Here is an 18,772-nt window from a genome sequence, read left to right as displayed (position 1 = left end):
CTATTATTATTTTAAATTATTATTCTGGTTTCTCCTTTTATTTAAATTATCTAATATTTAATTATTTAATTTGATCCATGGGAAGGTTAGAATTTGACTTTTTTAACATGATAAATAATTAATAAAAATATTATATTATTATTTGATTTTTAAGCAATTTATATAAATATTTTAAATAAAATTTATGATCAATCAAACATATTTTATTATCGATAAAAATCATAATTTTTAAAATTTGATTTTTAGAGATAATGATTTTTTAGCAAAAAAAAATCCCGTACCAAATGCTCCCCTTAAGATACTTCAAATAAAAATCTTAACCTAATGTTTTTATTTTTGAGCACCCTTACCTTGGCTTATCTAATAATAATTATTTATTTTTTACTTTTAAGTCTAATTAAATTCTAAAAGTTAATTTGTAGAATCAGTCTCATCCACTCACTTATACACTCTATTATAAAGGTGACTTTGAATCAAATTCAATTTTAAAACTAAATTTATCAGATGAGAATATTCTTTTATTTATATATTCTATTTATTTTTAGTGAACCTGAAACTTAAATTTTTTCAATATATCTTATTATGACTAATAATATTGGACTTAGTGGGTTATGATTAAATTTAGGATAGGCTTTCATATTTTAGATTTTGGTTTCTCCACATGGTGAGAGGTTAGAAGTTTAATTTCTTTCTTCTAATGCACTTTTTATTATTTTCGCTTAACTTTTCAAGAAAGTAGTGTGTAACAATAAGGAGCAGCAGAGAGCGCGGGAAAGCTTTGATAATTGCGCGGGAAATAGTTAAAATCAATAAAAATGGGACACATCACACATGGCCTAATCAATAAATAGTAAACAGTAAATAGATAGACTTCGTCCTCTGTTTTGAGGATTCTTCTTGTTTCGAAACTGCACTAAGCCACTAACTCTATTTGTAGCCCAACAACCCCAAATATAAGTAGGATATACATAACAAAATAATTAAATTGGTCTATATAAGAACATATGTTACCAATTCGATTATTGTCATCATATGTTAATTTCCTTATACACTCTTAATGTAGTCTGATTTAATAACATATATAGAAATTAAACTAAAAATGCATAAAGGAATTAACAGTGGCATAGACCAAATTAGTACAATTTAATAAGTTTTTAGTGTAGGAATTAACCAATAAACAAATTGTTATAAGGAGAAACAAATTCTTATTTTTACCCCTACCAAACTAGAAGCAATACACAAATTTTAGTTGAAGACTGTCAAGACTCAAGATTGCAGTCACATGGATTTCAAAACTCATAAGCTTCCTCAGAGGTCCTCAGGGCCATTAATTTCCTGCACGTGACAATTCAAGTTTTAGGCCTAATGACAAGCTCTAGTAGATCATGCTGGCAAATAAGATCAATCTGTAAAGTAAAAATACCTTGTTTGTGATCACAGCTCCGTCAGGTATTTCCTGCTTCACACCAGGTTTTGCAAGAATACTTACTTTGCCCTGTTAAGGCACCCGACATAACAGTTGATAAATGTCAAAAGCCAAATATTAATATTTTGATAAATTATACCTTGACTCATAAAAAACATGGAAGACAAAATAAATTATTAACAGGGAGCCTAGTACTAAAAATGAACATGGTTAGTTTGGAAATCAATAAATAATTTAATGGCATCCTTGGTGATTAACTTTACTAGCAACATTAGAAAAATTTTATAATTAACAAAACATTTTTCAAAAGAACATTTCGACTGTATGTGGGTGAGAGTGAGCTTCACGCAACATTAAGCCCAGTATCCAGGTTATGGGTTCAAATCTTGAAAAAAAGAACTCTTTGCAGAGATTTCTGAGCTCCTAAAGTACTATCACGCAACTCTGACTTAAGGATTGCACCAACTCCAAACCATACATCCCCTGCCACTTTCAGACTATCAAGCTCAACAATACTGGGGATTGACTTGAACCGGCTCAAGAAGTAGCTAACCTGTGAATGAGACTGGGAATGTCAAACTCATATTCACCACCTAACACAAAGTTAATAGAAATATTGCTCTTAACCTTCTTAAATTCTGGCCCCAATTCAATGGAAGGATTTTCAGGATTTGCCCTAGCTTGGTTCCTAATAACCAATCCATCTTGTAAAGTGTAAAGGTCCCACTGCAAAACAAACAACTGACTGTGGTAACAAAAGACAAATATAAACTTCCAATCAAGTTCTCACAGCTTGAATCAGAAAAGCTTATAACCTGGACAAGAAGCAAGTCTGAAGTTGCCTTCACGGGAAGGAAGCGGGATCGAGGCACATTAATTCCAATAGCTTTGTCAAAGAACTGTTAATAGATAAATGTTAAGAGCTCTAGAACAGAAGTTTCAGCATTAACAGCATTTAAGTACTATCTTAATAAACATTCGGTACCCTTATTGCTGCACCAGCTGCAGTTTCCAGTTGAAGAACTTTTACTCCATCAACTTCCTAAAATTCACAAATTTTGTCCAACAATATTCCAACTGAAGGTCAGAGTATAGCAACTAACCCACAATATAATACCCATCTCCAAGAAAAACAAAAAGGAAAAGATGGGCTATTGCCTATCAAATTATCAATACAAAATGTCCTATTTGCACCTTTGGATTGGGAATAATTTCCATCTTCAGAGCATCAGCTTCAACAAGCCTTTTAACTGCTTTTAAGTTTACCCACCTGTAGATTATACATTGTCAATACTCAATAGCCCAAATGAGTACACAATTTAAAACAGTCAGGGAACCAACTCCCATAACTTAACAAATTATTTGTGTTGAAAATTTTGAATTTCTCTATAGACTTAAATTCACTGACCTGGATAAAGACAAACATTGAATTATAATTTGTAAATTCCAACAGAACTGCTATGATCATCAGCATCAATAGATAGAAGTATGCTCCCGACTTCACCATAAATTATGAACAAATATTAGCATAATATGATAAAAAAAAAAAAAAAAAAGTCTTGCTTACTGCTACGAAGTGAGCATCAATTTGGAGAAGGTGAATTCATATGTAAAAGAAAGGAGGGGATAGCTTCTTTTTATTTACAATACTGCACTATTGTATAAACCTTACTCTGGTTATTACTTCTTATGGTAGTTGTAATAATAGATAAAACAATAGAAAATAGCAAAAGCACGTTCTGACATCATGCTACTCACTTCTCTCTGTAATTCCTGATGTAGCAATCAACATCTAGCAAACTTATAAATGTTATACCCATCAATGTCAAAGGTGGATAAATTTTTATAGAAGGATATTAGCTGTTCATGATTATAGTTTATATCATCAACAGAATCAATGGCCATGAGAGAAATAACTGTCTTGCACTTTCATTGAAATAAAAAAAAAAAAAAAACTCCTTCTCTTTCAATTTATTAGGATTTACTCAACAATGAAGCAATCACCATTAACTAGAGTAACAGCTGATGATACATACGGTTTTATTAATTACGTAATGCTTCAAAATTCCTTATGTGGTTGTGGTATATATCATTTTCAACCTTTAAAGATTTTCTACAAAAGAAATCTCGTGTAATTTTTGTTGATAATGACAAAAGAATGGTAGTGTTTTAACCTTTCCTTTTTTATTATAAAAAAAGGTTTATCCATAGCCATGAGCTTTCCAGTCAAACAAGTATTCAGCAACCCATAGCATCAATTCAACTGAAAGGTCCTTGTTCAGAGCACAAATATAACTATTCATGCCAAGCAAGTCATTGCCTTCTCAGTCAAATGCACACATAGTAAATCATGATACTTCATAATATACTAAAACAAATGCGTACAATCAAATACACTTGGGAAAGGGGGAAGAGATCCATGAAACTGATGAAAGAATACAAGTCAGATCTAGAAGCTTACATGGTCATCTAGGACTTGGGCAATTTCCAGGAGCTGCATCAAACAATCAAAGCTAAATGTCACTTACTGCCAATTTCTTAAAATTCTAAATGATCATACTTAGGAACCTAGTTGAAAATTCCTAAATAAGTCTAGCTGAAGAAACATTCTCAGGGCATGGAAAAGTTTTTCATGAAATTGATCAAATATAGTGCCTGATTCTTCACAGTTAAAATTTAGCAAGTTGACCTTTCCAATTAGCATCAAGCAAGAAACATACACAGACGAAAATCTCAATCATCCAAGTCTTAAGTAAAAATAACATGTGAAAAATAAAATAAAATAAAAAGTCAGATTCAGCATACTTTGGGCCAGTACAACCCATAGTTGTCCCCAAGCCTCCATTGAGCTTCAACACCACAAGCTTGTCCAAGAGGTTCTTCACCTCTGAAGAACCTGCATCAACCAATTTCAGTTCATGTAGTAAACACATCGATCTGCTATATCATTAAATCGAGAGTACGGTAAACCATCAACTTCATCCCTAAACTAATACTCTCTCGGGCAAATAGTCCCTAAAGTAAAACATCTTAGTAATTTTATAATTCCTAATTAATTAATATGGGCTACATATTATATTATAATATTTATATTAGCTATTTACATTTAAATGGGTTCAATATAAAGTGATGTATTTGAGTGAGCCCATTAGACTGTAAACAGATAATTGATATGAGCTTAATGAGCGGAAACCAGTTTGGCCCATTAGGGGATAATGAGAACCCTAAATCAACAAACAGTTTCTCCTCTCCCCATCTGAAGAGAAAACGAAGGTCCCATAAGGAAAAATGTGATTTGGTTGAGGAAGGTCATTAAACCAATTGTTCGTGACCACTGTCAGATTCCGTTGCGTGTTAATCAAGTTCTATGAATCCAGGTATTTCTTAAAACCTTTTGATAATCTGACTTAATGTGTTTTGGTGCTCATTTGATATTGTATATGGTTTATTGAAAATTCCCAACAAAACAAACTATGAAAGTGTTTGAAATCATATTAAGTAGTCACCAAACTACTAAAAAATCCTTCAAGTTGGTCTGTAAACTTCACTAAAATACGTTAACAGAGGGACTAAACTAAAGTGATGGATATTCAATTCTTTAGAGATTACTTAAACAACTTCATTACTTTAAGGATCATTTGAGAGATCAACAGTTTAAGGACAAAATTGATGGTTTGTTCTTAAATCGACCAAATCAACCAAACAAACAAAGAGAAGACGAAGATTAATTACCATCAGGAATTGGTGCCAAAGTGTCATAAGGCACCACTACTTGATCCGTAGGCGTCTGGATCTTACTCCACTCAACATGCTGTTCAAAAGGATCAAGCTAATCAGAAAATAAACGATAATCGGAAAATCGTAACACGGTGGAATTAATAGTGAACACACGTGACTGGAGATAAAGGAAAATCACAATCACAAGAGTGATGAACGTTAACGGTTAAAACGGTTAAGTTCACGCACCTGACGAAGGAACAACTACCACCTGTGTTGTTTCAACTTTTATAGCAACAATTGTAATTTATTCTCTTAAGTACTGTCTCTCATTTCTCATCAAAGATACTTGTGAATTGTGATCTTTGTAAAAAGGAGACGAATATCAAGAAAAAAAAAATTGTTTTCGTTAATTTTATAAAAGGAAAAGAGAAATGATACTGATTCTAAATATAAAAAAAAAATCTTTTCAACAGTGTTAAAATTTGTTAAAATTATAGAATTTTGTGAATTTTATTTTGTATTTTTTATAATTATATTATAGGTGTGAAGTATTTATCGATTTTATTGATAATTAATCTTGTCAATAATCTCTTTGAAAATAATGTAGTATTTAAAAAAAATGTCTTAAAGAATTTAATAATAACATAAATAATGATAAAGTGATAATTATACGTTCATTAAATATACACCTAATGAAAGTGAAAGAAAGCATCAAAAATGAAAGTGAGAGATGGCATAAAGGAGAGATATGAAAGATCTTACTGTTAATGAAATGTAATGTGATAAAGTAAAGAGATAAAAGAGAAACAAAATGAAAAATTTGTATCATGTTGTCATTTAATTGATTTTCATTAAACTTTAATTTAAATATATTTTTAAAAAATTCAAATATATATATTTTATTTTAGTTTTTATTAATTTTTTTAGCCTGCAAATTTAATAAAAGTAATGTATTTTTAGTGTTTCAGCAATATTTAAATAAAGATTAAAATAATAAATATTTAATTAGAGATTAAAATATAAAAATAAGCATTAAATATTTAGTTAATAAAATGAAAACTTTCATTTATTTTAAGTCAAATGATCAATTTAGTCTTTTATTTTTTTATTCACTTTGATCATTTATTTTTAAAAAATATATATTTTTTATCCTTTATTTTTTAAAATTAGTTCAAAATAATCATTTCCATTCATGTAAAATTAATATTGTTAATGAAATAAAAATATTAACAGCTAAAAATTATAATAAAATATGTTTATTTGAACATCCCAATTACATACCATCCACTCAGCAAACCAAACCCCCCAAATTCAACACCATATCCAAAAGATGATGAGAAAAAATGAGACACAAGAAAATGAAATTCCTAAAAGGAGGGCTCTTCTTTTTTGTTGTTGTTGTTGTCACACACAATGTCGTTGTACATGTGGCTTACAAGACTATTGTCGTCGCACTCTCTCTTGCTTGTGATCGCGAATCCACTTCATTAATCCCCCTGATCGTGTCAGATCTATTGCACACGTTGTCTACAAGATTGATTGTTGTCGTCGCAATATGATTGAATTAATTGTTATACTTATATACCATTTCATTTAGCTTACAATGAACTATTTAAACAAAATTTTAGATTTAAGGATGGTACAAAAATTATAAGTAATTGTCCATGAATTAGCTTATTTTGATGTTAAAATAGCTTATGATATGCTTGTAACTCACATATGTGGGTATTTTCATGTTCAAAGAGAGAAAAAGATACATAAACTTATAGCTTTTGAGAGAGCTAAACCAACTTATATTAAAGATATATCCAACAATGTAATTAAGGTCAGTTTGTTTGCAGTAAAAAAAAATAGCAATAAATAAAGTATAATCATACTTTTATATTTTATTTTAATTTAATTTTTTTATCTTAATTCACTTGCATCTAATTCCATTCTATTGAAGGAACTCTTAGTGAGCATACAATCAAAATTTCATAGAAAGACACGTTTTTGAATGAAAAACATATTTCCTAAAATTTGGTTAACCAATCATGCCCCCAACACCCACCTAGTAAGGTTGCTAGTCATAGGTTCGTCGGCACTGGAAGAAAACAGTGGCGCCTGCTTCACGCAAATGTAAGAAAAAATGTGCCGAGCCCATTGGTTTTGATTTTTGAAGTTGGCCTTTACATTTTATTTTGGTCTAGGTTTTTTTCCTAAGTTTGGATATCATGCTTTTAGAAGATTTCGAGTTTCAGTTACTATTTACTGTTTATCTAAAATCTATAACTATTAACTAATAATAAATATGACATTATCAATTGATGTTTACAATTATTTAGACATTTTTATCCCTCAATTAAGTATGCATGGAAATTAGTTGGTTACATTCAGTCTTATAATGTATTTAGATTAGATTCATAATAGGAAATAATTAATTATTATTTTTACAATAAAAGCAAAACAACAAATAGTGGGTCCTATTTTTTTTTATGGCATCACCATAATTTTGAGAAATAAGATTAATTTATGGTGTCATCCAAACCCATTATTACTCTCTCATGTCAACACCCGTTACTTTTATAAGTAAATATTAAAATTCGTCCATAAAAATGTACTCGGCGTTGATATATCAGTTTCTAAAATATGAAAATTTATTTTTTTTGTTACTAAATGTATAAAAATATTAACATATCAGTCTTATCATTAATTTGTTCTGAAATTTAAAGTTTCTACTGACTTGATAAATAAGGATTGAAATATCATAAGAAAACATTATCAATTAGGTAGCCGACTCAGCAGAATTAATTTATAATTTAAGATAAACTAATATGTCACTTTTGAAATTTGTTCCCTCCTTTCTTCCTCCATGCTCTTTCTTCCTTCTTTTTCTCCTTCTATAGGACCACCATTGGCCATATAAAAAATATTTTTGGCCACCCTTTGCTCTCTTTCTCTTCTTATTTTTTGTTTTTTCCTTCTTACTCTCTCCTTTCAAGGGGGCGGAAAATCCATTGTGGGAATTGGCTAAACACTTAAGTGGAAGTAAACTCGACATTCACCATGGGAAAAAATGCAAAATGACACTTGTTGCCAAATTTGCATCCTTCAACAGTATTGAATTTGTTACACATGCGGGTTTTAATAGCAGAAGGAGTAGAACCATTAGGGACGGGTGGTGGTGCAACAATGATTCTTGCTGGAAGAGCAACGAGTTTCAAATTCATCATGTGAGCAACAACATTATAACCATCGAGAAAGTAAATGTAAGGAGGAAACTTTAAGGCTTAAAAGCTTCAAACTTTCAATTCACTCATAATTCTTTTTTTGAATACATGTTCGTAAAAATATAAAAACGAAAAACAAAACGGTGGGACGGTAGAATTTGTAGATCTGATTTGTAAATGAAATTTATAGATTTGTATGAGAAGGAAAAAGAAAAATAAGGAAAGAAAGAGAGAGAAGAGTGGCGGGAAATATCTTTTCACGTGGTTAGCGGTGTAATTCAAGAGACATTTTAATGATAAATTGATCATGTTATTTTACCAAATCAGCTATCTAATTGATAATATTTTTTCATGATGACATATCAATCCTCACTTGTCACGTTAACATATATGTTAGATTTCACGCATTAAACTAACTTTGTAAAATTAATATGTTGACATTTTTACTCATTCAGAGATAAAAAAATATAATTTTTCATCTTCCAGAAAATACTGATATGTCACGATATACATCCTTAGGAATAAATTTAAATATTTATCTTATTTTTATTTAACCTCCATTCTCTCTCTTCCTTTTTTATTTTAAAAAAATATAAACATGGATGAATCTTGCCTAGTCTATACCAAATAGATAAAGGAGATACCCATTTTAAAATTGTTTTAGTCTCTTCTTTTACACAGACATCATTGTCTCTTAATTATTCTAAAATTCCTTCTTGTTTTTTATATATAAAAAAAACTTATATGTTACTTTAAAAATAATTATTTACCTCCCTTAAGTCCCTTTTAAAAAAAATAACTAATTTTAAATTGATTTTTTTACTTATTGTTTTTAGAGCCACATAAGTGATTAACGAAAAAATTTATTGTAAATAATACAAGTCTCACACCAACTAAAAATAATCCCAAATTAAAATATATAAGTGATGAATAATTTTTATCCTTAAACTAACTTTTAGAGTTAAATTAAGCCTCTAACATTATTCATTCTAAAAAATCAAAGAAAACAATTAGTAAAAAAAACAAAATAAATTAAAATAAATAATAAAATTAACATATACGTCAATACATAATAATATATCAATTTTAACACATAAGAATATAATAACAAAATAAAAACATGAGCACACAGACACGATACTACTGTCTTTATTTTCGTTAATATATAATAATTGCGGTCCTTATTAGTAGTATGTATGATGAGTTCTTATTAAGTTGCATATTACTTTTTATGGTTTTTCTATGAAATAGCTTAGGGTACTTTTCTTTCGAGCTAAGATGTCAGGGAAAAGGGAATAAATTTGGGTTTATTTCGTTTTCAAATAGCAAAATAATAAAGTGCCGCTAATTTTTTTCCCATTTATAACAATAAAGTGCATGACATGTACCTAGCTAGAAGTCATTGTCGTGATTAAGTTTGAACTTTATAAAATCGTAATCACAATAATCAAGATTTAATTATTCGCACTATGATTATAATAATTATTCTTGTACTTGTAATTAATATTTAACTACTTTATAAGCAAAAATAGCATCATGTGATTTCATCAATAGTGATATTTTTTTACACTTAAAAAGTTTTTGTTGCAAAATCCCATAAAATGACAAGCCGATTGTTTGTGTAGAAATAATTGGAAAAAAAATCTTTATAAAGATAAGTTAATGTGTAGAGTGACAATCACAGTTAAACGTACATCTAAATATAATAATAATGATGTTGATCATGAGGATGCCATGCACTCATGCGGCTGCTGCTGATGGTTTCATTTTTATGTAATCTAATAAAGTAAAATTCGTTTATTGTGGTTTTCTTTGGTTGCTTTTTATTTGTTAGGTTGAGACAAAGGTCAAGCCTAATGGCTCGTGGCTTTAGAATAAAGAAGATAAATCGAACATTGTTATCTAGAATTGAATTTTCTTTCTTTGTATTCCATTTGGGTCATGTCAATCTCAATCTTTAGTTTAATCCCATCAAGGTTCACGCTCCATCTATCTCATTTAAAAATTGTAATTAGATGGGTACCAAAATTGGTGGCTTATTGCTTTTTAGAATCAAACGATGCAAAATTGCGAATGCTTGAGCAAAAGTTATTAGCAATAGATAGATATTGTGAGTGGGATATCATTTTCATGGTTTAAACATTATCTCACCCTTATCATTATTTTGTAGGTTAAGGTATAGAAATGCAATGTAACACCCTCAAGTCTCACGTGTTCACATGCTATTCATAATTCATCTCGTATTAGGCATCTTGATGGGTAATACTCCAAATCCAATACATGATGGTTTGCAATTTCAAGCAAGTTAAGAGTTAAGACACATGGAGAGCACTCGAGCTAGGTTAGTTCTGGCTATCTTTATTTATGACGTTGGTGGGGCAAAGCTTGTTTGGGGTTGAGCTTCATACTCTCTCATATATATATATATATATATATATATATATATATATATATATATATATATATATATATATATATATATATATATGTCATATCATTTGTTGTAACAACTAACAAGTATATGATTCATCTATCAGGATGACTTTTAGTATTAAATTATTTTAAAAACTAAAACCAGTTTTAAGTTTCTAGTTTTAATTTTTTTTCAGTTTTAAAAATTTAATATCAATCTTATACTTTTTAAAAATGTTTATTTAAAAGATGTGAGACTTTTTATCCAAGAAAAAAAAAAGAACATCTTATTTGCATTTAAAATGGTATTAGATTGGTAGAGAGACTCGTATTGAGCTAAGAATAAAGAGTGTAAGAGCATTGTTCTTGAGCTTGGAGGAACTAGAGCTAAAAAAGTGGTCATCAATGGAGACAACAAAGACATTAGGATCACTACGACTGAGTTAATTGGATTACGCAACTTGGTGTGGGTTGGCTCATGTTGATCGCAAGATATGGCAGGTCAAGCGAGAAACTCATTTAATTTTGGTCTTTAAAATGAAATCCAAATTCGTTGAAAGCTCAATTTTATAGGCTTTTTGCATGTTAAGCCTATATTGAGTTATGACCAAAGCAAACAAAAGTCCAAGTTCGCACCCCAATTTTAATCTTGTGTGGATAATTTTTCAGAAAGAAATGAAAAGAGAAATTATAAATCCTAAAACACAATAAGCAATTTAAAGTGTAAACATAAAGGGTAATTTAATAAGTATAAGATAAAGGAGAGTGCACCAAAATTTTATATTGATTCAGACATAATTCGTGACATATGTGTAGTCTCCAAGTTGAGCTTGAGATTTTCCGTTATGTCAACCCACATTAGCAGTCCAACCTTTGGGACAACTCATTTCTTAACATACTTGGCTAGCCTTTGGGGATCACACACCCTAATACCCTAATGAATTTGAGGATAAAGTAGCCAAAAATTTTATGCTAAAGAAAATCTACATTAACAACCATATCCAGAACTCCCCTACCTATATTTCTCAAATTAAACCTCTAAGGAAAAACCACACACTTGAATACAAAAGGAAAACTCAAAGCAGTGTTTTGCTCTCAGTAGTTATGACAACAGAAATTGGAGAGCACTCTCTTTCTCCACCAAGATTTCTCTAATGATCCAACTTTAATCATTTCTTTTAATTTTTCTCTTAGTCTGTTTGTTTATTAAAAGCCTTTATCCTTTTATAGGGATGAGAAAGATAAAAATATATATTTGATTTCCAAATCCCTAACAATCTAATCTAATAAGGTCAAAGATTAAAAGCTTTATTAAATATATATATATATATATATATTTTTTTTTTTTTTAAAAAAAAAAATCTTATTTAGGGATCAAAGAGATAAAAACATTTCATTTTTATAATCCCTAATTATCTATTTTGGTAAGATACTAATTAAATCAGATTTAGATAAAAAAAAATAATATTAAGTCTCATTTTTAATAGCAAGAGTTAAGTCTTTTTCCTGGAGATTTGAATCTTTGGCAAATAATCGAGTCTTCAAGGGAAAAACTTCAGTTTTTGTGAACTTTTAATGTGCAAACTTGATTCTATCTCAAACAACTTAATTTTCTTCGTGATACATTGGTACCTAAGTCTTACAATAGGAGGTTTAAGCCCTATGCTCATTTTACCATAAACACGAGATTTTTAAGTTTCTAAGCCTTTTCTTTAAAAAACATAGCCTAGATGAATCTTTTTAGATAATTTGTTTAGTAATCTTTTCAGATAACCAATTTCTTTCAAAATTAATTTGTTTAGTAATCTTTTTAGATAACCATTTTTAGTTTTAATCACCGACATGAATCATTTGAGCTAAACTTGGTTGGAATGCATATTACATAATTTACTAAAGTCCCTGACTTTGGTCTTCATCAATCTTTGATTTAATCTTCTTGAGTTATTCCTTTCTCATTTGCATTTTCAATGTAGGGAATAATATTATGTTAAAATTCTAGTACTATTTTTTACAAAGAGAAAAGGAGGGAAGAACTTGTAAGTTTTTTTTTTAATTTATTTTTATTCTTGTAAATGTGTGTTTTTTCAATTTTAGTTCCTTTAAGATTCTAATTTTTGTATTTATAGTCCCTAAAAGTTTGTAAATCAAAATTGAAAAAATATAAATTTATATGAATTAAAAATGATCAAAATATCTTATAAGAATCAAAATTAAAAAAATGTAAACTTATAAGACTAAAAATAAATATTTCTTTTTCACCAAAATTTTAAAAAATATATAAACTTATATGGACTGAAAGCATCTTAAGCCTTTAAAGAATAATGAAGATGTCATGATGAAGTTCAAAAATATGTTTTAGAAGAATGACTAAGATGAAATGCAAAAATAAAGTTTAAAAATGTGAGCTATAAAAAATAGGATTTAAAAGATAATAAAGATAAAAGTGTAAAAATAAGATTTACATTACTTTGTAATGACATTCAATCTTATTTCCAATAAAGTGCATAATCAATTATTATGGTAATTAATAAAAACCGCTTCGTTGTGCACAGAACTTACGTCGTTAGATACGGAAGAAAATCAGACACATTTCAAAAATCATGTGCTACAATAAATCTTTCTTTTTATTATAAAATTCCAGGTCTTTCTTTTTATTACAGGGCAAAAGCCCAGACAAAAAGTTCCATGAGAAAATTCTATTAGAATAGTGAATTATGCATTTAAGGAAATTAAAATATAACTTTTTTTGACAAAAAGATATATTATAACTAAGTTTCTTAATTAAATTTTACAAGCAATAATCTAAGTCATTTCAAAAGATATATACTGACTATTGAGCTTTTAATCTAATCAAGAGACAGTCAGATGAAGGTTTTGTTCATATAAAAAATCAAGACAAAAATGTAGTAGAAAAATTCAAATTAAGTAATCATCAAACCAAGGCATTTAACTACACTTTTTTTTTTTTTTTACAGACAAGGATCTACTCCATTTCATTTAAAATAGCGTATAGAATAGAACTTAGTATATGATCAAATATATGATTACTAGCATAAGGCAATGATACTTTTGCTAACTTGTGAGTTTGGAATATTTTGTAAGATAAATTTACACTCTGAGAGAATAATCTGCAAATCCATATTATGACTCAAACTACATGAAAATCCCGGCCTCAATTGTTTTGCAATTGGACTCCACCACTATGTTCTGGTATTTACATAGAAGGGTATTTTGATGAATAAAAAAATAAAAAACAAAGAGAGTATAGTTATTTAGTAATTAGCGGGAGTGTAAATATCAAAAGCCGTTATCCGTTTCTAAAATCCATGTCTCTCTTAAGATTCGAAAGAAAAGAAAATCAGACACACTCCGAAGTTGAACACGAAGCTCGCTAGTGTCAACTCTCGCTCAAATCAAGTTCTTCAAACCCTAACCGCGAGTGCGATTTCCGTCGGATTTTGAAAGTTGGTGTTTCTGCTACAATACACAAGGTTCGAATGAAACTTGTTCTTATGTTGTTAATTTTTAAATTACTGAATTGGCTGCATGAGTTTGGTGCTTGATTTTGATTGAGTGATTAGTTTGTATGATTTTGATTGAGTTGGAGCATGAGTTTTTTGTTTTTGGTAAATATTGAGTCGGGGAAACGAGTTCAGGATCCAACCCAATTGGTTTGTGCGGAGAAATAGAACACAAGAATGATGATGTGTCTATATGAAGAGAATTTTGCAAACTTTGGGTTTGGCTCTGCTTTTTTTCTACTCAGTCATCACTTGCCAGTTGAAAGAGAGGATTTAGCATTAATCAATCATTACTTGTTTGAGTTTTGTATTTCTACTTAAAAAATTAGTTCGCTTGAACTATAAACGATCATAAGTTTGGTTATAAACTGATAATCCTATGCTTATATTACATGAGTATAGTTTGGCAACACAACACACACCAAGTGTGTTACTTCAGCGTTGAAAAAGAGCAGAAATTAGTAGAACTCAAAAGCAACAGATAGGAGGGAGGGAGAAAACATCGAGGTTTTGCTGGCCAACCTGTTGATTTCAGTTACACTTAGATGCTCCACATTCTCAATAAACTACCCAAGCTACTCTTCTCACCAATGATGTTGGTCTAGTTCTGTTATGGCTGTTCTGTGACGTATATTGCATTCTATTTTTTTATTTTTTTTTGGCTTTGAATTCAATAATTTTCATAGAATAGAATGACGAATGTTTTGAAATCTTTGTTTCTCAACCTTGTTTGACTGATTTTTGAATGATAAAACATGTCTAATTTCATTCCACTGGCATGGGTGATAAATGCTGAGATATATTTCTTTATTAGGTTGAATTTCAAAAATTCACATCTAAGATTAACTGAAATTTGTATGGATTTAAAGTTTAGAAGGAAAAAGTTAATGTTCGACACATTGGGGCTAGGTTTGGACATGAAACTAGAAGCCCATAATCCTGTGTTTGCACATTGTTGTGTGGGGACAGATGCGTTAACATATATTGGTGAGACTTTAGGTCTTTAACCTTTCTTATATGTAGCTGGATTCCCAAATCATCTCTGGTTGCATAAGACTAGTTCTTATTTGCAAAAATTAAATAAATTTTGGTGATAATTTCTGCTATTTCTTTTTGCAAATGCTTTTCTTTTGCAATTTTTCATCATGGTGTCCTTCCAGGTTGTGGTAGTTTGTGTGCCCAAACTATATGATGATGTTTTCAGTGACAACTATATTTAACTTATTTTCTTTGTTTTTATTGCTGCTTCTTTTGTCTCCATTTCAGGGAAACAGAAATGGGTTCTTGGGCTACATCATCTGTTCTGGCTAATCAATTTATTCCATGGTCTACAACCAATTCTGAATCTGCCATCGATTCCAAATTGGGTGTCGTTTTTTACAAAATGTACAGAAATACAAACAAAAGACAACTCAGTCTCGCTTTTGCTTGGGATAATTGTAAAGTTAGAAGTATTGGTGCAATTAAATCATACAAAGATGTATCTTATTTTCAAAACGAACTAGTAGGAACTTGGGAAGAACCCGATACTGGAAGTGACAGTGAGGGTGATGATGAAGAATATGAGGAAGTTGAAAATGAGAATTTTGGATTTGAAAGTGGTTCAGGAGAGGAAGGGATGAAGACTTCAGTTGTTACTGATGTTAATATAACTTCAGGGGACAACTATGAAGAACTTATTAAGAAAGGTTCATTTTTTTGTTCCTTTTGCTTTATCTCCTTTGTAACCATAATATGGTTTTGGTGACTAGACCGGTCCAGTCCTGGACAGGCCAATCAGTTGGAGTGTCAACTGTCCAAGCATCTGAACTAGATTGACCCAAAACATCAGACTTGAGATTGGACTGGCCCATGACCAGTTTATTAGAACAGGCTTAGTCTAAACTCAAAATTTTAAAATTAGTGCTGAGGTTTGGGACAACTATAATGCCAGAATTATGGTCCATTTGCTAACTAAACCTCAAAGCTTCATTAGGTCCTTGCTTAAATTAAACTGTCCACAGTTTAGGCATGCCTGGGCTTAACCCTTGTCTTCTTCCCCTTCAAAGCCTACTTTTGTATTTCTTTTTTGTTACATTGTTACACACTATTCTTGTTTTGATAATAGTAAGAACATGGTAAAGAGAAAACAACATTAGTTTTTTGATGATCACTTTGGTGCACATATTAATTATTTTATGATGTTTTCTATGTGATCCAGTTCAACTGCCAGATGCCATTTAAACTAGTAACTGCTAACCTTACCAGTTTACTGATCAATTCAGTTTTTTAAACATTGCTTTACATTTTCTCCATCTTTAGTGCTTGCAGTTGTTACTTTCAATATGGTTTTAAGGTTGAACAAATTCCTTATTGTGGAATATATGTCCAACAAATAGAAATGTGCTGAAAGAAGTTTCACAAGTAGATTGAAGAAGTTTTTTGATCCTGGACAACAATCTGCTACTATAAGAAGATATTTTCATTATTGCAGAGATTGAACAGCTTTTGGAACCTGGAGAAAGAGCAATATTGAAACAGAATGTTACTCCTAACTTGGAAAAAATATCAACCGTAAGTCTGTGACTCTGCATCTATTTCTCCTAGTGCCCACCTTCTTATTTATGCGTAAGCTCTTCTATTCGTATTTTCAGGCAAAATGGAGCCCACTGCACACTCTTGTGCTATCAATGCAGATGAGTTGTGTGGATAAGCTTCTTGAAAATGGTGTTGATATTGATTTACCTGATAAGGTGGGTTTGTTTATATCTGGCATACAAGTATGTCAATTTATGCATAGTATTTTTGCCTGGACTAAAATAGCATTTTTGATCAAACAGGAAGGTCTTACTGCACTTCATAAGGCAATTATAGGTAAAAAAGAAGCAGTGATTAGCCATCTTTTACGAAGAGGTGCAAGTCCTCATGTTATGGATAAGGTGAGGAAACATTCTGTACACAATTGTCATAAACTGTTGACTATATTCTGAAGTGTGCTTTGTGTGTTTGTATATCTATTCCTATGGTAGGATGGAGCCACTCCACTTCATTATGCAGTTCAAGTTGGTGCCAAGATGACTGTGAAATTATTGATCAAGTACAAGGTTGATGTCAATGTTGAAGATAATGTGAGCATTTCTTTAACACAAGCTTGTTTTTATTTGTTTAGACGCTCTTCAATTTTACATATAGTCTATGGTTTATTTACAACTTTAAAAATCTGTCAGGAAGGTTGGACCCCCTTGCACGTTGCCATTCAAAGCAGAAATAGAGATATAGCAAAAATATTGTTAGTCAATGGTGCTGATAAGACTAGGAAAAATAAGGTAATTTTGTTGCCACCTCAGACTTGGCAGTTATAAATGATTTAAATGCATCAGGTGAACAGGTGTTATTATCATTCCTTTTATTCTTAACATTGTTTGATGACCTATTCTTTCTTCGTTATATTTTTAATCCTTTTGTGCTATACAGCTAGAGTCCATTGAAACTACTGTTGTGAAGTGTCTACTCCTTTGGTTTCAAGTTTGTATTGTTTTAGACAGAAATTGATGAAGCTGGCTGCTTCCTTTCATAGAAGTCAGCAAGGGTTTATTCTTTTCCCTTACGTTAGAATTTCATTTGTTGGTTGATTATGTTTCAGGACGGAAAAACAGCCCTGGATCTAAGCTTATGTTATGGGAAAGATTTCAAGTCTTATGACCTTGCCAAATTACTGAAGACGGTTCCAGCTGACAGTGATCTATTCTGATGTGCAAGATGCAATCGGGCAGAATCAGATTGAAGTTTCAGTTGATTGATAGCTGCTGTTAATTAACAAGTAAATCGTCCTCTTGGCATTCAGCCATCTTTGAAGATCTTCTGCTGATCTAATTCAAAATGAGGAAAGTTTTGATTGAACAATTCATTATCTTCTACGTCAATGATTACTTGGAATATTTTTGCAGCATAGCTCGAATTGACAACACTATCTTGTCAAAACCACACACATTGTGCAAGATTATAAGTTGAGAATACTAGGGATCCGCAGACACAAAATGCTTGGTAAATTGCTGACTTATTTTAGATGAACCGTTCAAGCCTCTGATTTTTTTACATGTAGAATTATTTCAACTAATAACGAATAACCTATTAGTGCTCAATTTTTTTTATGATTAATTGTATTAAGTAGAGGCAGTTCATAAATTTCTGTTCCTATGTAAGTGTTGCGGTTTAAAGTTGTTTATAAAGTTTGAAACTTGAATGATAGACAACAATGCTAACCTTATTGAGTTATAGGTTATATGTCAAAGAGATTGTCTCCTACCCTTCACATTTTAATCCTTGGTTTTGACTAAACTCATTGAGTGGAATAATAAACTCAAAACACTTATTAATATTTTACTCTAAAGTGTTTACTATAAGTTTATTTTAGCAGTTAAATCAACATATATGAAGCTGAATAAGACGCCATTAATAAATATTCATTCACTATTGAAGTAGATAATAGATAAATGATCAGAATT

At 30.4% G+C, this 18,772-nt stretch overlaps 2 protein-coding genes across 2 annotated transcripts; one reads left to right on the top strand and one right to left on the bottom strand.

The window, feature by feature from the left end:
- Nucleotides 1-1,126: 1,126 nt before the first annotated feature.
- Nucleotides 1,127-8,355, bottom strand: LOC102661410 (UTP--glucose-1-phosphate uridylyltransferase). The gene is made up of 10 exons (XM_041011954.1): nucleotides 8,180-8,355; nucleotides 4,232-4,322; nucleotides 3,888-3,920; nucleotides 2,782-2,834; nucleotides 2,621-2,696; nucleotides 2,412-2,468; nucleotides 2,242-2,325; nucleotides 2,054-2,152; nucleotides 1,424-1,979; nucleotides 1,127-1,335 (listed from the first exon to the last, which is right to left on the bottom strand). Exons 1-9 carry the CDS (start codon nucleotides 8,353-8,355, stop codon nucleotides 1,806-1,808), a joined length of 843 nt encoding a protein of 280 aa, XP_040867888.1. The 3' UTR covers nucleotides 1,127-1,335; nucleotides 1,424-1,805.
- Nucleotides 8,356-14,084: 5,729 nt separating this feature from the next.
- LOC100818556 (ankyrin repeat domain-containing protein EMB506, chloroplastic) lies at nucleotides 14,085-18,553 on the top strand. The gene is made up of 8 exons (XM_003552841.5): nucleotides 14,085-14,258; nucleotides 15,555-15,976; nucleotides 16,762-16,841; nucleotides 16,922-17,020; nucleotides 17,108-17,206; nucleotides 17,297-17,395; nucleotides 17,495-17,593; nucleotides 17,911-18,553. Exons 2-8 carry the CDS (start codon nucleotides 15,565-15,567, stop codon nucleotides 18,016-18,018), a joined length of 996 nt encoding a protein of 331 aa, XP_003552889.1. The 5' UTR covers nucleotides 14,085-14,258; nucleotides 15,555-15,564; the 3' UTR covers nucleotides 18,019-18,553.
- The last annotated feature ends 219 nt before the right edge of the window (nucleotides 18,554-18,772 follow it).

This window comes from Glycine max, chromosome 18 (assembly GCF_000004515.6).
Source record: "Glycine max cultivar Williams 82 chromosome 18, Glycine_max_v4.0, whole genome shotgun sequence".
Lineage (NCBI taxonomy): Eukaryota > Viridiplantae > Streptophyta > Magnoliopsida > Fabales > Fabaceae > Glycine > Glycine max.
Note: the sequence above shows the minus strand (reverse complement) of the source record. Positions and strands in the feature narration are given on the sequence as shown.